The 24,217-nt window shown below is 38.8% G+C and overlaps 1 protein-coding gene across 24 annotated transcripts in view; it reads right to left on the minus strand.

Annotated features, from left to right (window-relative positions):
* The window catches only part of tcf7l2 (transcription factor 7 like 2), a 218,660-nt gene that overhangs the window by 8,477 nt on the left and 185,966 nt on the right, over window positions 1–24,217 (minus strand). For 3 of the 24 annotated variants that reach the window (XM_072914121.1, XM_072914126.1, XM_072914125.1), the window contains 6 exons: window positions 13,394–13,534; window positions 13,154–13,316; window positions 12,970–13,078; window positions 10,095–10,157; window positions 9,304–9,354; window positions 3,684–3,756 (listed from right to left, as the gene is read on the minus strand). In XM_072914121.1, the coding sequence (XP_072770222.1) occupies window positions 3,684–3,756; window positions 9,304–9,354; window positions 10,095–10,157; window positions 12,970–13,078; window positions 13,154–13,316; window positions 13,394–13,534 (600 nt within the window). Of the gene's footprint in view, window positions 1–2,687; window positions 2,750–3,159; window positions 3,233–3,683; window positions 3,757–9,303; window positions 9,355–10,094; window positions 10,158–12,969; window positions 13,079–13,153; window positions 13,317–13,393; window positions 13,535–24,217 lie in introns of those variants that run through there. The other 21 variants (XM_061966630.2, XM_061966640.2, XM_061966636.2 and 18 more) reach the window with 17 other exon arrangements.

Below are 24,217 nucleotides of genomic sequence, written 5' to 3' on the forward strand. Positions count from 1 at the left end.
AGGGGCGTGCCTTAAGTCCGGTTGGAAATCGGGAGAAATTTGGGAGAATGGTTGTCCCAGGGAGAGGCACTGAAATTCAGGAGGGTTGGCAGGTATGAGATATTCTCACTTCTTTTCTTTTGTCGAGCACAAAGAAAATAACATTTTAGTTAAATGTAAGTTGTGTCTTGGATCAAAGATCCCGTCTCCTGCCCAAAACAACAATTCAAATCTGCCTGGTTAGGCTCTGTGTATGTCACGTGAGCCTTCCTTAGGTGAAGCCAGCTTTACAGCTATGTTGTTGATTGATTGATTGATTGAAACTTGTATTAGTAGATTGCACAGTACAGTACACATTCCGTACAATTGACCACTAAATGGTAACACCCCAATAAGTTTTTCAACTTGTTTAAGTCGGGGTCCACTGATTTATGATACAGATATATACTATCAAATATATACTAACATCATAATACAGTCATCACACAAGATAATCATCAGGGTATATACATTGAATTATTTACAATCCGGGGTGTGGGATATGGAGGACGGGGGGGGGGGGGGGGGGGGGGGGTTAGGTTTGGTTGGTATCAACACTTCTGTCATCAACAATCAGCATCAACAATTGCATCATCAGAGAAATGGACATTGAAACAGTGTAGGACTGACTTGGTAGGATATGTACAGCAAGTAGTGGACACAGAGAGAGAGATCAGAAAGTATAAGAAAAAATGTCATTATTTACAATCCGAAGAGGTATTATGTGGAAGGGAGGGTGTTAGTTTAGGGTTGTAGTTGCCTGGAGGTGTTCTTTTAGTGTGGTTTTGAAGGAGGAGAGAGATGCCCTTTATTTTACACCTGCTGGGAGTGCATTCCATATTGAAGTGGCATAGAAAGAGAATGAGTTAAGACCTTTGTTAGTTCGGAATCTGGGTTTAACGTGGTTAGTGTTTGTGTTATTATGCTGTTTGTTACTTATGTATGTTATGTTGCAGCTATTTAAAATAGTTTTGTCAATTTGTTCTGGCCTGAAATAAATTGGCCCTTTGAAACATATCTTTGTCTTTGTGTGTTGTATGTAGAGCACATTGCTTAGCAGAGTTCAGTGATGCAAATGTATGTCAAGTTGATCAACAGATTGTATTATTCTCCAGTGCAATAACAGTACTGAAATGAAGGCTAAAAGGGCATTAATGGGAGCTTTAAAAAACAAAAAGTAGAAGAAGTAACTAAATAGTTACTTTTCACAGTAACGCATTACTTTTTGGTGTAAGTAACTGAGTTAGTAACTGAGTTAATTTTGAAATAAAGTAACTAGTAACTGTAACTAGTTACTGGTTTTCAGTAACTAACCCAACACTGGTTATTTATGCGTCATATAATGTACACTTATTCAGCCCTTTGTTCACTATTCTTTATTTATTATAAATTGCCTTTCAAATGTCTATTCTTGGTGTTGGGTTTTATCAAATACATTTCCCCCAAAAATGCGACTTATACTCCACTTATATATGTTTTTTTTCCTTCATTATTATGCATTTTCGGCCGGTGCGACTTATACTCCGGAGCGACTTATACTCCGAAAAATACGGTAATTGAACTTCATTTAAGTTTTATTATGAAGTGTTTAATTTCTGTTTTTACCCTTGTATTACAATTAACATTAAAATGTTACTGGAACATTGACTTTGCAGTTTGTTTTATAGGACTTCAAAGTGTGAGTAATTTCACTTGGTTTTAGTTGTATTGTAACTTTTTTCTACTGCTAAGCTTCTCATCTCACTACACTAGTATTACTGTTACCAACATTAAAATGTTACTCAAAACATTGTAGAGTTGGCGTATTCTTGTCTTGTTCAGAAGGTGAGTAGTTTTACTCGGTTTCAGTTTTATTATACCGTGGTTACGCCTCTGCTGTACGCTCGTTATTAAACATTAAACATTATCTGTACGGTGAATGATTACCGTATTTTTCGGACTATAAGTCGCAGTTATTTTCATAGTTTGGCCGGGGGTGCGACTTATACTCAGGAGCGACTGATGTGTGAAATTATTAACACATTACTGTAAAATATCAAATAATATTATTTAGCTCATTCACGTAAGAGACTAGACGTATAAGATTTCATGGGATTTAGCGATTAGGAGTGACAGATTGTTTGGTAAACGTATAGCATGTTCTATATGTTATAGTTATTTGAATGACTCTTACCATAATATGTTACGTTAACATACCAGGCACGTTCTCAGTTGGTTATTAATGCGTCATATAACGTACACTTATTCAGCCTTTTGTTCACTATTCTTTATTTATTATAAATTGCCTTTCAAATGCCTATTCTTGGTGTTGGGTTTTATCAAATACATTTCCCCCAAAAATGCGACTTATACTCCAGTGCGACTTATATGTTTTTTCCCTTCTTTATTATGCATTTTCGGCAGGTGCGACTTATACTCCGGAGCGACTTATACTCCGAAAAATACGGTATATCTTATGCGTTGACATCTGACGTACTAGAAAGTCAACCGTTGTGGTGAAATTCTGAGGTCGCGGGAAAAACGTGGCTATTTGTGGCCGACACACGCAAACAATGTCCACAAGACAAATGGAGTAGGTTTTGGCGCTGATGGGTGGGGGATGGGGGGGGGGGTGGGGTTGGGCGGTGTACACAAAGAGAAGGGAATTACTTAGCAGAAACAAATACCTACCATGAAAGTATTCCCAATTCAAAGACTGCTTGTGTCAGAACAGAAAGACAACAGGTAGGGACTAAGTAAGGGTTATTGAAGAGGAGTTTGGAGGAAGAAGAGGGAGGAGGAGGAGGAGGAGGAGGAAGAGGGCACAGAAAAGAGCGTCAGGGCTAAAATTTGTGAGCATCACATTGTTATTCAAGGGTGCCAATTAGGACATACATTGAGACAGTAAAGACGAGAGGGGGCTTGGAGAAAAAATGGATTTCCGCCACGGAAGTTGACGTTAACTCTCAAAAAGTACTTTTAAATACATCGGAAATCCACTTTCTGCCAAGCCAGTCCAATGAAGAAATAGTGCCGAGAGGGCAGGAAAAGCCATCCGTTAGCACATCGATATGGACATAAAAAAAGGGTTTTTTTTGAGAGCAAATGATCAAAAAGAAGAAGCTCAATGGCTCCTGTTGGCTGCTACGGCAGTTCTTATACCTGCACGGTTTGCACCATAAACTCAGCTGGTCAAGCCCGAACAAGGCACGACACTTCTTTGGGGTATTTGCATCTGTTAGCCAAAGAGGTAGACACAAACACAGGACACAGAAAAGAAAAAACAAAACAAAAATGGGACACGTCATTGCACAGACAAAAAAAAAACATGGAGCCTGGGTTGAGGTTTAGGCTGGCAAACGCTGGGACGTCCTCCATATTGACCCCCACATCCCCGCCTCAAGCCTACACCTGCCAGTCACTCACGGAGCATCCTGGAATTAAAATCTCCCCGCATTCATTCAGCGTCCATGCACCCAATAAAAAAAATGATGTCCAGACGGACCGGCAGGGCGTGGCTGGAGGGAGCGGAGCGGTCGTCAAAAGCCCAGCGGGAGCCACAGGAGGAAAGGAAACACACACAAAAAAAAGGGAAGCGAGCAGAGTAGGAGGAAGTCCCAGCATGGCGTTACCCCAGCCTTGGACCCGCCCCCCGGGGGCTCGGCGCAAGCACAGCCCATACACACCTGCACGGGCCACACCAGTTATTCTGTTGGTCGAGCCCAAAGCGCGCTCGACACTTCTTAGGGGCGCTCAGGTCTGATGCCACCACAGCCAGCACAGAAGAAGAAGAAGAGGAAGAAGAAGAAGAAAAAGAAAGTAGCACCAAAAGCAAATAGAAGCAAAAACAAGAGAGAAATAAAGAGAATCAGTGAGTCTATGGAGATGGACAGCGGACATAAAAAAAAAAAGGCTGGATCCACACTACAGGCCTATTTTTGGGGGATACGCGTTAAGTCAGCATTGAAAAAAGTATGACAAAGGAAATGGATATATTACCGTATTTTTCGGACTATAAGTCGCAGTTTTTTTCATAGGTTGGCCAGGCTCCTGTGCGACTTATGCATGTTTTTTTTCCTTTTTTATTATGCATTTTTGGTAGGTGCGACTTATACTCCGAAAAATACGGTAGATATTAGGGCTGTGAATCTTTGGGTGTTCCACGATTCGATTAAAAATCGATTTTTTTTTTCAATTCGACACGATTCTCGATTCAAAAAAGATTTTTTTCCTATTTCAAAAGGATTCTCTATTCATTCAATACATAGGATTTCAGCAGGATCTACTCCAGTCTGCTGACATGCAAGCAGAGTAGTAGATTTTTGTAAAAAGCTTTTATAATTGTAAAGGACAATGTTTTATCAACTGATTGCAATAATGTAAATTTGTTTTAACTATTAAATGAACCAAAAATATGACTTATTTTATCTTTGTGAAAATATTGGACACAGTGTGTTGTCAAGTTTATGAGATGGGATGCAAGTGTAAGCCACTGTGACACTATTCTTTTATTTTATTTTATAAATGTCTAATGATAATGTCAATGAGGGATTTTTAATCACTGCTATGTTGAAATTGTAACTAATATTGATACTGTTGTTGATAATATTCATTTTTCTTTCACTTCTTTTAGTTGGTTCTGTGTGGTGTTTGTGTCTCCTTTGTGTTGCTGGGTCGGGTTTGGTTTTGGAATTGGATTGCATTGTTATGGTATTGCTGTGTATTGTTTTGTTGGATTGATTAATTAAATTTAAAAAAATAAAAAAATAAATACATTTAAAAAAATTAAATATATATATATATATTTTTTAAATGAGAATCGATTCTGAATCGCACAACGTGAGAATCGCGATTCGAATTCGAATCGATTTTTTCCCACACCCCTATTAGATATAAACGGAAGTAAACACCCATGGTGAATAGAAACACCCATGTTAAATCCAAACTACAGCAAAAATCTAAGCAAGATTCAATCAAAACTACTTTATTTTGACGTACAATGTTTTTTTCCTATTATGTCAGAATGCCAATTGGCTTGTCACGTGTCCTACAATCTTGGATATATTAATCTGCCGACAAAAGAAGACAAGACTGCTTGAAACAAGTCATTCTTTGCTTATTTTGTTTTGTTTTGACTTCATATTGGTTTTTACAGCCAGAATAAATATATATTTGAAGTCAAAATAATTTTTTGACTTGTTTTTCAGTTTTCTGCAGTGTGGTTGTCATCCACATAGTTAGGATTTACCGCGGGTGTTTTCTTGTATTCACTGTGGATGTTTTTTTTCCGACGACGCCTTGATTTTAGCCATTTACCGTATTTTTCGGAGTATAAGTCGCTCCGGAGTATAAGTTGCACCGGCCGAAAATGCATAATAAAGAAGGAAAAAAACATATATAAGTTGCACTGGAGTATAAGTCACATTTTTGGGGGAAATTTATTTGATAAAACCCAACACCAAGAATAGACATTTGAAAGGCAATTTAAAATAAATAAAGAATAGTGAACAGGCTGAATAAGTGTACGTTATATGAGGCATAAATAACCAACTGAGAACGTGCCTGGTATGTTAACGTAACATATTATGGTAAATAACTATAACATATAGAACATGCTATACGTTTACCAAACAATCTGTCACTCCTAATTGCTAAATCCCATGAAATCTTATACGTCTAGTCTCTTACGTGAATGAGCTAAATAATATTATTTGATATTTTTACGGTAATGTGTTAATAATTTTCACACATAAGTCGCTCCTGAGTATAAGTCGGACCCCCGGCCAAACTATGAAAAAAACTGCGACTTATAGTTCGAAAAATACGGTAATCTTTCTTACAGTTTCGTTGTCATCTGTACAGTCCTGTTGTGGTTAGGATTTACCATGGCTGTTTTCTACTATTTCTACTATCTACAACCTACTCAGTGGCCTAGTGGTTAGAGCGTTCGCCCTGAGATCGGTAGGTCGTGAGTTCAAACCCTGGCCGAGTCATACCAAAGACTATAAAAATGGGACCCATTACCTCCCTGCTTGGCACTCAGCATCAAGGGTTGGAATTGGGGGTTAAATCACCACAAATGAATCCCCTCACCTTCCAGGGGGTGATCAAGGGTGATGAGTCAAATGCAGAGAATAATTTTGCCACACCTCGTGTGTGTGTGACAATCATTGGTACTTTAACTTTAGTACTTTATCAATGTGGGTGTCTTTGTTGTGTACACTTTGTCTTTAACTATTTAAAGTTTCTTACATTTGTGTTTGCTGGGTGGTTGTTATCCACATGGCCCTGAATTTACCATGGGTGTTTGTTTTTTTATTCACAGTGGGTGTTTTTTTCTTTTAGTAGATCTGGATTTCAGTTGTATTTTCTTTCTTATAATTTAGTTTTTTAGTGTGGTTGTCTGCATAGGGCTGCTGTAATTACAATTTACTACGGGTGTATTTTTCTATTTACGCTTCGTGGACTTTGATTTCAGTTACCGTATTTTTCGAACTATAAGTCGCAGTTTCTTTCATAGTTTGGCCGGGGGCGCGTCTTATACTCAGGAGCGACTTATGTGTGAAATTATTAACACGTTACCGTAAAATATCAAAAAATATTATTTAGCTCATTCACGTAAGAGACTAGACGTATAAGATTTCATGGGATTTAGCGATTAGGAGTGACAGATTGTTTGGTAAACGTATAGCATGTTCTATATGTTATAGTTATTTGAATGACTCTTACCATAATATGTTACGTTAACATACCAGGCACATTCTCAGTTGGTTATTTATGCGTCATATAACGTACACTTATTCAGCCTGTTGTTCACTATTCTTTATTTATTTTAAATTGAATTTCAAATGTCTATTCTTGGTGTTGGCTTTTATCAAATACATTTCCCCAAAAAATGCGACTTATACTCCAGTGAGACTTATATATGTTTTTTTCCTTCTTTATTATGCATTTTCGGCCGGTGCGGCTTGTACTCCGGAGTAACTTATACCGTATTTTCCGCACTATAAGGTGCACCGGGTTATAAGGCGCACCTTCAATGAATGGCCTATTTTAAAACTGTGTTCATATATAAGGCGCACCGCATTATAAGGCGCATATAATAGACGCTACAGTAGAGGCTGGGGTTACGTTATGCATCCCGTAGTTGCGAGACCTGTTGTGGCTCAATATTGGTCCATATATAAGGTGCACCGGATTATAAGGCGCACTGTCAGCTTTTGAGAAAATTGGAGGTTTTTAGGTGCGCCTTATAGTGCGGAAAATACGGTACTCCGAAAAATACGGTATTTAACCTAGCTTAATTTTTGTGTGTGGTGCAGTAATGCAGAAGTTATCTGTGTAAGCCAAAATTAACTGAAAAATTAAAATGTTCATTGTTTAACCGTCACCGTTCACTTTATGTGGTTGATTTCCGATCTTAAGACTGCTGATGGTAATGACTAGACACAGCAACGGTAACGGATACGTGGAGCTCGAAAACGCAGGTTAAAAAGGTCGGAATAGGGCAGTGTAAATCCAGCCTTACAGCAGACGGGATCACTTTCAGGCATTAGTACAACCAGATTCCATGCACAAGAACAACTCGGCATATAAAACCAATCACATTCCAGTAGTGCAATCTAAGATAGCAACAGTCCTTTAAGCTAAACTACGATTAGAACAAGGGAGGAAAAATGCAGGCCAGATTAATCTTGTTGATAACTCCCAGACAGTTTCAGCTCAAAGTTGCATTAGTGCAGGAAGAATTGGCTTTTATCTGAGCGGATCGGAGTTGGCGAAACAAAGTTATGCTAGCCTATAAGCAGAAGCAGCGAAGGAAGCGATTCATCCATTAAGGAGGTTTACCCTGGCATCAAACCCTTCAGGTCCCCAACTTTTACATTCGTAGCATACTTAGTGGTAAAATGCATGAAAATGACCTCATTTTAAATAAACATGAACATATTTTTTTTTTTGTAGCATTTTAGATAAAAGAAGCAGCAGGGAAATAAAAAACCTGAAGACATTCATGGATAGAGAGTAGGGGTGTAACGGTACGTACCGTGTTTTTTTCCCCCATTTTGGGTACAGTAAAGGAAGAAGACGCTAAACGTAAAACTGCTTAGCTTTCGTGTAAGCAGCTTTTATGAGTGTTACTATCCCGAATACATTTCCAAATGGAAAATATTAACGAGAACTAGCGTCCTCTGCAGTAGACATTTGTATTCGGTCCATTTCTCAAATTTTGTTTAAATGATCATTTTATTTTTTTTGCAGTTCCTTATTGGCTAAAGTGCAGCATTAGTAGTAGTAACAATGGCGGCACACTGCTTATATCATCTTTTACATATTTCGCAAGAAGGCCAAATGTTCCTAAACAGGATATTTCAACGACAGGAGAGAGTTTTCAAGTTCTGGCTTCTCCTTGGCACTATGGCTAGCCAAAGGCTGGGCTGCACTGTGTTTTTAAATGAAGTAGACGCCTTACTATACAGCCTAGGATAGTGGTTCTCAAATGGGGGTACGCGTACCCCTGGGGGTACTTGAAGGTATGCCAAGGGGTACATGAGATTTTTTTTTAAATATTCTAAAAATAGCAAAAATTCTTTATGAATATATTTATTGAATACTAATTCAACAAAATATGAATGTAAGTTCATAAACTCAGTGAAGCACAAGCTCAGGTTTCTCACTAAAATGTCTGTCAAAAAGAACTGTGAAAAGAAATGCAACAATGCAATATTCAGTGTTGACAGCTAGATTTTTTGTGGACACTTTCCATAAATATTGATGTTAAAGATTTCTATTTTTGTGAAGAAATGTTTAGAATTAAGTTCATGAATCCAGATGGATCTCTATTACAATCCCCAAAGAGGGCACTTTAAGTTGATGATTACCTCTATGTGTAGAAATCTTTATTTATAATTGAATCACAAGTTTTTAGTTATTTTTATATCTTTTTTTCCAAATAGTTCAAGAAATACCACTAAAAATGAGCAATATTTTGCACTGTTATACAAATTAATAAGTCAGAAACTGATGACATAGTGCTGTATTTTACTTCTTTATCTCTTTTTTTTCAACCAAAAATGCTTTGCTCTGATTAGGGGGTACTTGAATTAAAAAAAATTTCACAGGGGGTACATCACTGAAAAAAGGTTGAGAACCACTGGCCTAGGCAGTCACACTTCCTGTCCCTCATGTAATATGTACCGTAACCTACATGTAGCGTTACACCCCTACTGGACAGCTAGGGAGCTCAATTAAAAAAGGAAGGAAAACAAGTTAGTATAAATTTTAATAGGTCAAAAATGGCATTAGCACCTGTAATCGGAGGGAGTGAAAGGCAAGGGTTTGGAAAATATTCTCTGTGTTCTGCAACAAAAAAAGAAACAGATAGAGAGGCCTTCAAGAGGAGATCACCGTCACCAAAAAAAAACGAGCGGCAAAACACATGGAGAACCTGCTCACAACAACGATCAGGAGGATGTATGATGGATCACAGCGGTGGAGATGGAGTGGAATTAGCAAACCTCCTTAATTGTATTGCATTGATCGGGTTAAAAGCATGCATGAAGGCAAGCGAGGGGGAAGCACGGTTAGTATCCACACACACACACACACACACACACACACACACACACACACACAAACACACACACACACATGCACACACAATTCGCAGGCTGCAGGCATCGTAAAAAACACACACAATAGTGGCAAAGTTAATATCTCACAATGTTTCTCCAAAACACACATACCACAATGCTAAGGGGCAAACGGGAGGGGGGGCGGTATCAGGAGGGGGAGTCTTTGGGGGGGTGTCATGCATATTCAGCTGTTATTAGCAAGGGAAGACTACAAAAAAGAGGGGAGAGGGTTGGAGGGGGCAGGGGGTGTTACTGTACAGCCAACTCTACCATTTAAATATTGCATTGCATGACTATGATGAAAAAAAATAATAAGTCAAGCACACACGCACACACACAAATATTAAAAAATACACACACACACACACAACAAAACTAGCTTGACTTTTATCTTGCAAGATGTCACATGTGGCTGACACATGATGGGGCCGGTCTAATATCGGAGATAATTGCAGCTTGGCTTACCGTTGCTCTCCGCTTGCTGCTTTTCCCTTTTTCTCTTCTTCCTTTTCCCCTGTTGGTTAGCCGCCAAAAAAATAGAAAGAGGAAAAAAAGGGAGATAGACACAGACAGGAACCTTAGTTATTATATTGCAGAATGCCCAAAAACATGAAACACTCGTCTAGAACTCGTCTTTGTGTTTTTATTTATTTATCTGTTGTCTCTTTCTCGATCTTTTTTTTTTCTTTTCTTCCTTCCTCTCTCTTTCGTGCTGCCCTGCGGTTTGTACGAGACACTGTGGGCCAGATGAGGATTGTGTTTTCTTCTCGCGCTGCAGTCTTTTGTCTTAGTTTTCCTCACTTCATCTTAACGGGCTCGTAAAAAATCAGTAACAAACAGCGAAGGTCAGTTGGTATCAATACCGACAATTGTCTGTTTCCGATCTTTTTTACGATGATTTCCAGCGTGTCGGAAAGTGATCTTGCACTGAATTTATCCCGTCACTTTTATCGTAAAAAAATCAGTAACAAACAGTGAAGGTCAGTTGGTATCAATACCAACGGTTGTCTGTTTCCGATCTTTTTTACGATGATTTCCAGCTTGTCGGAAAGTGATCTTGCACTGAATTTATCCCGTCACTTTTATCGTAAAAAAATCAGTAACAAACAGTGAAGGTCAGTTGGTATCAATACCAATGGTTGTCTGTTTCCGATCTTTTTTACGATGATTTCCAGCTTGTCGGAAAGTGATCTTGCACTAAATTTATCCGGTCACTTTTATCGTAAAAAAATCAGTAACAAACAGTGAAGGTCAGTTGGTATCAATACCAACGGTTGTCTGTTTCCGATCTTTTTTACGATGATTTCCAGCTTGTCGGAAAGTGATCTTGCACTGAATTTATCCCGTCACTTTTATCACGTAAATAGTACGAAAAGCCAGCTGAACTCGGGCTCAGCTCGTATTCATGTATTTTAGCATTAGCATCAATTTGCTTCGACTCCAACAGAGCATAGTGGCTGATACGGTCATCGTACCGTTTTAAAATGATTGTATTTATCGTTATACCGCATTTGAGAGTCTGAAGCGCGGGAAAACATTGCTAGCCAACGACACAACAAACGTATTTTACGCTTACAACATGATTTCGTAGTAAACTACGTACAAATATCGGCATATTTTACACTGATAAAAAGCTACTTTTAACCAATTTGATCAACATTGCGATAATATGGTTATTGTACTGTACGGTGTTTTTAGAGAGGGTTAAACAGTTGTTCGATAACTGCACAACAAACGTGCACCACATCGTTTATTTCGGAACATGGCTAATGAATTGACGCTAGGGGTGTAACGGTACGTGTATTTGAATTGAACCGTTTCGGTAGGGGGGTTCCGGTTCGGTTCGGAGGTGTACCGAACGAGTTTCCACACAGACATATTAAGTAGCGTAACGCACGTTGTGTAAACAATGCACACCGAGGCACAACACATGGCAGGCTAGCAGCTAACGGGCTACGATAGACTGACCATACGTCCTCTTTTCACCGGACATGTCCTATTTTTGAGGAGCTGTCAGGGCGGAGTTTCTTAAATGCCTCAAATGTCCGGCATTTTGAGTTATGGTTGCGTGTATTAACAATGTACGTTCAGGGTTAAGAAGGGGTTAAAAACAAAACAAACTGTGCACGCAGCAGCATTCGTGAGGGAGGGGCAGAGACACAGAGAGAGAGAGAGTTATGATAAACGCGCATGCGTCGCCAGGCTCTGCTTTTTATCCATAGATTTATCAGATTTAATTTTTTATTATCTATAGCAGGGGTGTCAAAAGCGTGCTCCGGAGGCCATTTGCGGCCCACAGTTAATGTTTTAAAGGCCCACGGCACATTCTAAAAATACTATTAAAATACACAAAAACATAACAAAAGTGAAATAAAAATGCTTAAAGATGAAATGTAATTTAGAAAAAGTTGCAATGTTGACTAATAAAACAAAGCTGTTTTTTTTCTTTCAAACTGTCATTGCTCAAAACATAATATTGAATCAAAATCAATGTTATTATGAATTATTGACCTATCCAAGGTTCCCATTACTTACTAATATTTTTGGTGTAAGATTTTGCAAGTTTGGTAAATAAATAACCCCAAAATTTATATTTTGTTGTTTTCTTACTGTACCGAAAATGAACCGAACCGTGACCTCTAAACCGAGGTACGTACCGAACCGAAATTTTTGTGTACCGTTACACCCCTAATTGACGCTGATCGAGATATTGTTGCACCTACAAAAAGATACAACGGTCAAAGTATTAGTGTACTTTCAGCAAATTTTATTAAAACAATTAAAACGGTTAGCTCACCGTTTTAAAATGATCATATTCAAGGTTTTAAGAGTTGGCCAGAAGTTACTTACAACAAAGGTAAGAAGTCAGTGTCTACATTGTTTGTTTTTTGCGCTTACAAAGAGAAATAATGGTCAAAGTAGTCGCATATTTACATGCAATGTTTATCACCATCAATTACCGTATTTTTCGGAGTATAAGCCGCACCGGAGTATAAGTCGCACCTGCCGAAAATGCATAATAAAAAAAGAAAAAAACATATATAAGTCGCCAAACTATGAAAAAAACTGCGACTTATAGTCCGAAAAATACGGTAAATGTAATGATCGAATATAGTGTTACACCATGTTTTAAGAAAAGAGCCAACAAACGTTAGGAGAATTTGTCAACATGTACTATGCTACGTTGTTTATTTCACTTGCTTTTAATCAAATTTTAAATTTGGCCAATTAACTCGCGCTGTTGGAATTCATTCCCCATTTTTCGAAAACAACCATCTTAACTTTGATTTAAGGGAGAGAAGAAGCAGACAGCGCTACGACTTGTAAACTTAAAAACTTACATAGTTGTCCCGGGCCGACCAGCCGGGGTACAGCTGCATGTGGAGCTGTCGTTCTTTCCTGGCCAGCTCGTAGTACTTGGCCTGCTCCTCCCTCGATAGCGCGTGCCACTGAAAGGACGACAAACACGGTCGGTTGATCAGGAAAAGCAGGACTGGATTGGGATCTGAAACCGAGGAACTCACCCTTCGGCCCAGGATCTGGTTGATGGCGGCGCTTTCCTTCAGCGTGCACTCTGCCACCACCTTGGCCCGCATCTCCTTCATGTACAGCATGAAGGCATTCAGGGGCTTCTTTATGTGAACCTGCTTCTTCTTCTCCTCCTCTTTTTTAGCGTCTGACTGTTTCCTGCATGGGGACACAGTCACAGGTCGGTTAAGTTGGGTAAATAACATCTTTCGGTGTCCGGAGGTGAGACGACTTACGAGCTGTTGAGGGAGCTGATGTCGCTGTGGGAGGATTCCTGCTTGACGTTGGGCGTGACGATGGCCGGGTGCGGGATGCCCGTGGTGTGCAAACCGTGGTGGGGGGGCACCATATGTGGGGGGAACCTAGAGGACAGAAGACTGTGTAAATCGTCAGAATGGACGCGGGTGAAATGGGGCGAGAGCAAAAAGAAAACACAAGTCGGGCTCGATTCCATTGCGTTGTTTTGCGTGACACGCCAACGTGAATGGAATTGGCCCGAAACACTCAAATGCAAACATTTATTCATTCAAAATTGAGAAACTTATATTGTGTGGAAATGCTTATTCTTCTTAAATTTAGTGATTTGTTTTGGTTTTCCCCAATTACACTGTCATATGCAATACAATGTGTTCACATACTGGCTCAAAATACATTGAACTAACTTCTATTTGGCCCAACAAATTAATTATATTTACGATGAACTGGAACAAAAATTTCATAATTCATACTTTATGACTACCGTATTTTTCGGAGTATAAGTCGCTCCGGAGTATAAGTTGCACCGGCCGAAAAAGCATAATAAAGAAGGAAAAAAACATATATAAGTCGCATTTTTTGGGAAAATGTATTTGATAAAACCCAACACCAAGAATAGACATTTGAAAGGCAATTTAAAATAAATAAAGAATAGTGAACAACAGGCTGAATAAGTGTACGTTATATGAGGCATAAATAACCAACTGAGAACGTGCCTGGTATGTTAACGTAACATATTATGTTAAGATTCATTCAAATAACTATAACATATAGAACATGCTATACGTTTACCAAACAATCTGTCACTCCTAATCGCTAAATCCCATGAAATCTTATACATCTAGTCTCTTACGTGAATGAGCTAAATAATATTATTTGATATTTTACGGTAATGTGTTAATCATTTCACACATAAGTCGCTCCTGAGTATAAGTCGCACCCCCGGGCCAAACTATGAAAAAAACTGAGACTTATAGTCCGAAAAATACGGTAATAGAGTTCTCGTTATTATCATCTTCCCTCCTTAATCACCATTTGTTTGCGTGACACGCCGTCATTCAAAATTGAGAAACTTCTATTGTGTGGAAATGCTTTTTCTTCTTAAATTTAGTAATTTGTTTTGGTTTTCCCCAATTACACTGTCATGAATCAAATGTGTGCACATAACGTCTCAAAATACATTGAACTAACTTCTATTTGACCTAACTAACTGATTATCTTTACGATGAACTGGAACACAAATTTTGTAATTCATACTTTACGACAAAAGAGTTCTCGTTATTATTATCTTCCATCCTTAATCACCATTAGTTTGCGTGACACGCCAATGTGAATGGAATTGGCCCGAAACACTCAAATGCAAACATTTATTCATTCAAAATTGAGAAACTTATATTGTGTGGAAATGCTTTTTCTTCTTAAATTTAGCGATTTTTTTTGGTTTTCCCCAATTACACTGTCATATGCAATACAATGTGTTCACATAACGTCTCAAAATACATTGAACTAACATCTATTTGGCACAACAAATTAATTATCTTTACGATGAACTGGAAAAAAAATGTTGTAATTCATACTTTATGACAAATGAGTTCTCGTTATTATTATCTTGCATCCTTAATCACCATTAGTTTGCGTGAAACTCCAATGTGAATGGAATTGGCCCGAAACACTTAAATGCAAACATTTATTCATTCAAAATTGAGAAACTTCTATTGTGTGGAAATGCTTTTTCTTCTTAAATTTAGCAATTTTTTTTGGTTATCCCCAATTATACTGTCATATGCAATACAATGTGTTCACATAACGTCTCAAAATACATTGAACTAACATCTATTTGGCCCAACAAACTAATTATCTTTACGATGAACTGGAACAAAAATGTCGTAATTCATACTTTATGACTAATGAGTTCTCGTTATTATCATCTTCCTTCTTTAATTACTATTAGTTTGCGTGACACGCCAATGTGAATGGAATTGGCCCGAATGTGTAGTTATAATTATATGCTTTTACTTGTAATTGTATTGAATTGTGGACCCCAGGAAGACTAGTGGGTTGTTGAGGCAACCAGCTGATGGGGATCCTTAATAAAAATCAAATCAAATCAAATCAACATTAGTTTGCGTGACACGCCAATGTGAATGGAATTGGCCCGAAACACTCAAATGCAAACATTTATTCATTCAAAATTGAGAAACTTCTATTGTGTGGAAATACTTTTTCTTCTTAGCTTTAGTGATTTGTTTTGGTTTTCCCCAATTACACTGTCATGAATCAAATGTGTGCACATAACGTCTCAAAATACATTGAACAAACATCTATTTGGCCCAACAAATTAATTATTTTTAAGATGAACTGGAACAAAAATGTTGTAATTCATACTTTATGACTAATGAGTTCTCGTTAATATCATCTTCCCTCCTTAATCACCATTAGTTTGCGTGACACGCCAACGTGAATGGAATTGGCCCAAAACACTTAAATGCAAACATTTATTCATTCAAAATTGAGAAACTTTTATTGTGTGGAATTGCGTTTTCTTCTTAAATTTAGTGATTTTTTTTGGTTATCCCCAATTACACTGTCATATGCAATAGAATGTGTTCACATAACGTCTCAAAATACGTTGAACTAACATCTATTTGGCCCAACAAATTAATTATCTTTACGATGAACTGGAACAAAAATGTTGTAATACATACTTTATGACTAATGAGTTCTCGTTATTATCATCTTGCATCCTTAATCACCATTAGTTTGCGTGACACGCCAATGTGAATGGAATTGGCCCGAAACACTTAAATGCAAACATTTATTCATTCAAAATTGAGAAACTTATATTGTGTGGAAATGCTTTTTCTTCTTAAATTTAGCAATTTTTTTTTGGTTATTCCCAATTACACTGTCATATGCAATACAATGTGTTCACATAACATCTCAAAATACATTGAACTAACGTCTATTTGACCCAACTAACTGATTATCTTTACGATGAACTGGAACAAAAATTTCGTAATTCATACTTTATGACTAATGAGTTCTCGTTATTATCATCTTCCCTCCTTAATCACCATTAGTTTGCGTGACACGCCAATGTGAATGGAATTGGCTCAAAACACTCAAATGCAAACATTTATTCATTCAAAAACTAAAATTTAAAACCATAACCAAGCATGCATCACTATAGCTCTTGTCTCAAAGTAGGTGTACTGTCACGACCTGTCACATCACACCCTGACTTATTTGGAGTTTTTTTGCTGTTTTCCAGTGTGTAGTGTTTTAGTTCTTGTCTTGCGCTCCTATTTTGGTGGCTTTTCCTGTTTTGTTGATATTTTCCTGTAGCAGTTTCATGTCTTCCTTTGAGCGATATTTCCCGCACCTGCTTTGTTTTAGCAATCAAGACTATTTAAGTTGTGCGGACGCTATCCTTCTTTGTGTGGAAATTGTTGATTGTCATGTCATGTTTGGATGTACTTTGTGGACGCCGTCTCTGCTCCACACGCTGTAAGTCTTTGCTGTTGTCCAGCATTCTGTTTTTGTTTACTTTGTAGCCAGTTCAGTTTCGTTTTCCATAGCCATCCCTAAGCTTCAATGTCTTTTTTAGGGGCACTCGCCTTTTGTTTATTTTTGGTTTAAGCATTAGATAGACGTTTACAAAGCAATTAGCTAGCGGCTGCCACCTACTGATATGGAAGAGTATTACACGGTTACTCTGCCGAGTTCTAGACAGCACAGACACTCAACAACGGTACTTTATTTGCAGATTATAATTAGTGGTTTGCATTAGGGATGTCCGATAATATCGGACCACCGATATTATCGGCCGATAAATGCTTTAAAAAGTGATATCGGAAATTATCGGTAACGGTTTCAAGATTATCGGTATCGGTTTCCAAAAGTAAAAGATGTGACTTTCTAAAACGACACAGTGTACACGGACGCAGGAAGATGTACAGATCGCCAAATTAATCCTTGAAGGCGCTGCCTTTGAGTACAGGCCCAATCACATATTATCTACAGCTTGACACACGCACTAGCGAATGCAAGCATACTTGATCAACAGCCATACAGGTCACACTGATGGTGGCCGTATAAGCAAGCATAACACTGTTACAAATATGCGCCACACTGTGAACCCACATCAAACAAGAATGACAAACACATTTCGGGAGAACATTCGCACCGTAACACAACATAAACACAACAGCACAAATACCCAGAACCCCTTGCAGATGCTAGTTTTCATTCAGAAAAATCTACCTCTCACACGTGATGACAAGGAGAAAAAGAATTAGCCCACTCTTTGAGCTTTATCTGTTGCACAAATAGACTAATAGTCTGGACTGAGTGAAGCTGTTTTATTTATGTTTTGTGCCTTTTTCCCCCATGCACTTTAAAGGATGGCTGTGTTTTCTACTAGCCTAGACTGAAGCAGTTTTATTAATGTTCATGCACTTTAAAGGATGGCTGTGTTATCTACTAGTCTAGACTTATGCAGTTTTTTATTTTTGTGCCTTTCTTGTTTTTATTTGCACATTTTTGTTACTCATACGAATACGTTAAGAACAGGGCAGGTTGAGCCCAGTTTATAGTATACTCTGGGCTGAAGCTGTGTGCCTTCATTGTTTTTCCTAGCTGTTGTTTTGAGGCATGTTTAAAAAAAAAAAAAAAAAGAACTTTGTGAAAGTCAAAGTACAGTGTTTCCCATAGTTGTAGTGGGTATCAGGATTATTTCAGGGAGAGCATGTCCCAAATTCCAAGCTGCTGTTTTGAGGCATGTTAAAAAAAATAATGCACTTTGTGACTTAAATAATAAATATGGCAGTGCCATGTTGGCACTTTTTTCCATAACTTGAGTTGATTTATTTTGGAAAACCTTGTTACATTGTTTAATGCATCTAGCGGGGCATCACAACAAAATTAGGCATAATAATGTGTTAATTCCACGACTGTATATATCGGTATCGGTTGATATCGGTATCGGTAATTAAGAGTTGGACATTATCGGAATATCGGCAAAAAAGCCATTATCGGACATCCCTAGTTTGCATAAATATTTTTTTACCCAAATAGGTGAAATTACATAATCTCCCACGGCACACCAGACTGTATCTCATGGCACACCCAAAGTGGTTGAAAAACACTGCTATAATGTAAGCGAAAAAGTTGGTAAGTTCATTCGAATTTTTAGTGCCTATTGAGGATTAAAATCGATGAACTGATGCGTCAGATTTTATAACGTCACCCGCGGAAATGAGAAGTGCACCACTTGGCTCAAACCAGCAGAGGCGCCGTTGAGTCAACTCGTGGAAGAACAAACCTCAACTACACAAAGTCGAGCTCTTCGGGGGACAGGAATATTCTGCCATTGAAACATTCCAAAAGACGTACTCCCGCTAAGAAGAAAAATATTTTTAATGACACGATTTGAGTGCGCACTGTTTATACAGAACCATGTGACCACACATCCAAGAGAGAAGGAAAAAAGGAATATTTCTTTCTTTTTCCTCCTCCCTTTTTTTTTTTTTTTTTTTTTTTTGTGCACAGCTCATTATCTCGCCATGTCTGGCTGCATGGCTCCGAGCCAGAATATAATGATGAGGATAAACTCGCCAGGAACAACTAGTTTCTGTCGGAGGCCATCTCAGGGGACTGTGAGGGCAGCCCCCCACCCCCACCCCAAACACACACACACACACCCTTCAAACTCTTTTTTCCCCCCTCCTGCCTTCATCCCTGACACGTCGGTGTTTGTGCCATGTCATCTGCTGATGTGGAGCTCGGTGGCGGCGGTAGCAACGGCGGAGCGTCGCCCATCATTAGGGACTGCCGTGTTCTCGTTTCCTCCCTCTCGCCTCTTCTCCGTGCACTTGTTAAAATTTCCTCTGTTCTGAATTTTTCTTTTCTTTCCCCGTCCCTTCTCGCCACCTCCACACTGCTCTGATTCCTCCCTCCTACCGCCATCCATGCATCCCTCCATCCTTCCTTCCTTCCTGCCGCCTCCTGGCCCAGGTTATGGTTTAAACATGATGGCCGGTCCCTTTGAAGAGCGGGGGGCATCATCATCATCATCCGACCAATTTAACGGGGAACGAAAAGGGCCCCCGTCACCGTCCGCCCACCAGACCCCGGGGCCCCGATGTCTCAATTGGGAAAGGTGAGTACGGCTGGTCGAGGTACACGAGGTGGGGGCGGGATCGTCGGTACATTTAATTGCCGACGTGAAGCCTGTTTAATGTGTAATGATGCGCCCGGTTCTCCCGAGGAGGAGCAGGATTTGGGAAAAGGGGGGGCCAACGTATCAAAGGGCCGCCCACCTGTCACATGCACATAACCACAATACAGGAGGGGCAGAGAAGCCATCATTAGCCAAAATCTCTCTTACTTTTCCGCCTTATTTCACTCAACATGGTGCATTTTTAACCGCCGCCAGGTCCAAGGTGCTCCATCTACCACGTTGCCTTCCTGTATCCTAACTCAGGGTCAGGAGTGCTTCAGGAGCCGTCTTCAAGTCAACGTGAGACATTAATAATTAACGGTTTCTTTTTTTATACGAGGACCAGCGCCTCGTGTTAAAGCCTTCTCTGGAGACCTCTCCGGGCCCCCCCTTCCCTTCAATTCAGTTACTCTAATTAAATTAGGGGTTTCATCACAGCGCATTAGCTCCTCGCCACGACCACAGCCGGCAGATTCAATTAGCGACAACTGGAAATAGTATGAAGACAATGCGGGGGCGGCCGCTAAGAGAGCGAATTAGCAGTCGCTTAAAACCCAGTTGGGATGGACGGCACTGCCAGATGTCCGCACCTTTGCTCCGGAGGCCTTTTCCATAAAATATCTGGTTCAACGAGCTATAAGAGGACCGTTTAACGACTTAGACGCAGCTGGGCTGGATTGAAAAGTCAGTTTTTTTCCCACCCTGCATGGGCAGCATCCATCAAAGTCACTGGGGTTTCAATAGAATACCAATCGAAATCAGACTCGCGCTCGGGCCCCGCGTCCCTCGCCGCTATACAAGCCCCGCAAGTCTGGAGAGGAGGGAGGAGCCAACAACTTCGGGAAATTTTGCGATAAAAAACTACTCACAAACATCAACGGCAAAAAAAAAAAAATGCCTGTCAGTGCTGTAGTATGCATGCCAGGCCAGTAGTTGGCGATATAATTTCCTGTTTTGTCATTTTTAGCATGCAGCACATACTACACTGCAAAAACTGAAATCTAAGTAAGATTAAATATCTCAAATAAGGGTGATATTTGCTTATTTTCTGTCTGATAAGATCATTTTTCTCACTAAGCAGATTTTATGTTAGTGTTTTACTTGTTTTAAGGGTTTTGGTCCTAAATTATCTCAGTAAGATATTACAGCTTGTTGCTGAGATATATGACCTATATTGAGTAAAACATGCTTGAAACTAGAATATCAACTGTTGCAAAGCTGTGTCATCAACACTCACAAGTATAAAACTACTTTTTTAAAGTAATAATTTCTTACTTCAAGCCATACTTGCCAACCTTGAGACCTCCGATTTCGGGAGGTGGGGGGTGAGGGGTGGGGGGAGTGGTCGGGGTGGGGCGGGGGCGTGGCTAAGAGGGGAGGAGTATATTTACAGCTAGAATTCACCAAGTCAAGTATTTCATATATATATATATATATATATATATATATATATATATATATATATATATATATATATATATATATATATAAGAAATACTTGACTTTCAGTGAATTCTAGCTATATATATATATATATATATATATATATATATATATATATATATATAAGAAATACTTGACTTTCAGTGAATTCTAGCTATATATATTTATTTTATTATACATATATATTTATATTATTATATATATATATATAATATACAGTATATATATATATATAAATAAAAGAAATACTTGAATTTCAGTGTTCATTTATTTACACATATACACACACATAACACTCATCTACTCATTGTTGAGTTAAGGGTTGAATTGTCCATCCTTGTTCTATTCTCTGTCACTATTTTTCTAACCATGCTGAACACCCTTTCGCAGGTGCCCAGAAAGGTTTTGAGTACCACCAACAAAACTGAATCTCTGAATAAAAATCTGTGTTAAAGGTGTACAAATACTGTTTGTATAATAAGCATGTTATTGTTTACAAATGAGGGTTAGGAGTTCAGTACTAAAAAAAAAAAAAAAGAAAAAAAAGAATGTGGCTTAAGAACAGTTTTTTAATTGAGCTGCTGCATTTTTTGGTTGGGTTGTTTATTTATTTTGAGTAACTTCTACATTTCTAAAAGGGGAGGAATGTAATAGAGTGATCTATGTTTGTCTGTTGCCATCTCCTGGTGAATGTTGGCTATAGCGTACTGGGGTTACTTTTTGGTTGGCCAACGATTTACGTGGTGTTGCGCACCTGACGTCAAGTGTGTGAGTCTGTTCTGAAGTCTACAGTAAAGAGACATACTTCATCACCTCGCCTGGTTATTGCCTCCAACTCAATATATTACAACAACATTGCTGTTTACGGCAGACGAACTGCTTTACGTTAGAATAAAACATGACTGCTGTTGTTGTGTGTTGTTACCGCGTTGGGAGGACGTTAATGAAACTGCCTAACAATAAACCCACATAAGAAACCAAGAACTCGCCCTCGATCATTCTACAGTAATAACGTGTTTGGGCAGGCACGCTGTTTATATTGTGGGAAAGCGGACGTGAATACAGGCTGTTGACACGTCACTCAGGTCCGCATGGAGCTGGAGGGGGCGTGGCTTCCAGCTCCGCCTGAATTTCGGGAGATTTTCGGGAGAAAATTTGTCCCTGGAGGTTTTCGGGAGAGGCGCTGAATTTCGGGAGTCTCCCGGAAAATCCGGGAGGGTTGGCAAGTATGCTTCAAGCATGAAAAAAAAATCATGATTTTGACACAAATGTGTCTCATAATTAAAACAAAAGCAAGCCAAATGGACTTTGCTGTTTTATTTTCAATGAAACAATAGAAAAATACGTACTCATATAGTAGTACAGTTGGCACAGTACAGTAAACTGACAGTTAATATTTAAACATTTAACATGTGACATTTCAAACAATTTTGAACAGAGATAGTTCATGCACATTCAGATAAATTCTTCAAAATTACAATAAAAAAAAATTGGGCCGGGGGCCGGACTGTATATATGCGCACTAATTGACTGAAAGAGCACACACTTGGCGCGATGATATCATGTTATCGATGGAAAAATGCATTTTTAGACCATATGATTTGCCTGAGCGGCTAGGAGACCCCGAGAGTAACAAGCGGTTGCCTTGTTGCCTTTCCATTAAGAACAATAAATAGGTTTTTAGTGTAAATTTGCTGGTTTCAAGAAATGTAATGCCGAGCGCATATCATTATGTCAAGATAATGGCACTAGCATTTACTTAATTTAAGAATATTTTTCAACATATTGAGCAAAAAGGTCTCTCTTTTTTTCTACCATGAAAAGTGCACTTGTTATTAGTGACAATACACTTATTTTAAAGGTATTTTTGGGTTCATTGAGGTTAGCTAATTTTACTTGTTTTGGAAAGTCTTGACAAGCCGAACTATCTTGTTCTATTGGCAGATAATTTTTGCTTAGTTCAAATAAAATACCCCTAATTTTTGTATTTTTTTTTCTTGTTTTTGAACACTGACTTTTTGCAGTGTAAGGCTGCAAAGAACGACTAATCATCGACTATCTTAACGATTAGTCGACTAATCTGACTATGAAACATGCACCTATTTCAAACCTGGGCAAATTAAGGCCTGAGGGGCCGCATGCAGCCCGCTAAGATTAAGATTAGTTTATTTCAAAAGGTGACAATGCAATTTCATAAAACACATGGTTAAAAAAGCCAGAATTATCCAGAAGGCTAGTAAATGTTTTCAATCTGGCCGGCCGGACATTCCCAAATAATGTTTTTTAGATCTTTAAGATGGAAACTGTAGCTGCCATTATGATGTGCAGTGATATTTTCAAATTACCGTAAGTCTTGAAGTATACAAACTATTTAAATGGTTGGAATATGCCCTTTTGCATGATGTACTAGTTACTATGGTCATCTAAGTCACAGCAGCTCAGACAAGGCACCATTTTTTTGCATTTTTGTTGCGTTTCGCTTGATTGTAAAATACAGGTAAAAGCCAGTAAATTAGAATATTTTGAAAAACTTGATTTATTTCAGTAATTGCATTCAAAAGGTGTAACTTGTACATTATATTTATTCATTGCACACAGACTGATGCATTCAAATGTTTATTTCATTTAATTTTGATGATTTGAAGTGGCAACAGATGAAAATCCAAAATTCCGTGTGTCACAAAATTAGAATATTACTTAAGGCTAATACAAAAAAGGGATTTTTAGAAATGTTGGCCAACTGAAAAGTATGGAAATGAAAAATATGAGCATGTACAATACTCAATACTTGGTTCGAGCTCCTTTTGCCTCAATTACTGCGTTAATGCGGCGTGGCATGGAGTCGATGAGTTTCTGGCACTGCTCAGGTGTTATGAGAGCCCAGGTTGCTCTGATAGTGGCCTTCAACTCTTCTGTGTTTTTGGGTCTGGCATTCTGCATCTTCCTTTTCACAATACCCCACAGATTTTCTATGGGGCTAAGGTCAGGGGAGTTGGCGGGCCAATTTAGAACAGAAATACCATGGTCCGTAAACCAGGCACGGGTAGATTTTGCGCTGTGTGCAGGCGCCAAGTCCTGTTGGAACTTGAAATCTCCATCTCCATAGAGCAGGTCAGCAGCAGGAAGCATGAAGTGCTCTAAA

This window comes from Nerophis lumbriciformis, linkage group LG11 (genome assembly GCF_033978685.3).
Source record: "Nerophis lumbriciformis linkage group LG11, RoL_Nlum_v2.1, whole genome shotgun sequence".
NCBI classification, from domain to species: domain Eukaryota; kingdom Metazoa; phylum Chordata; class Actinopteri; order Syngnathiformes; family Syngnathidae; genus Nerophis; species Nerophis lumbriciformis.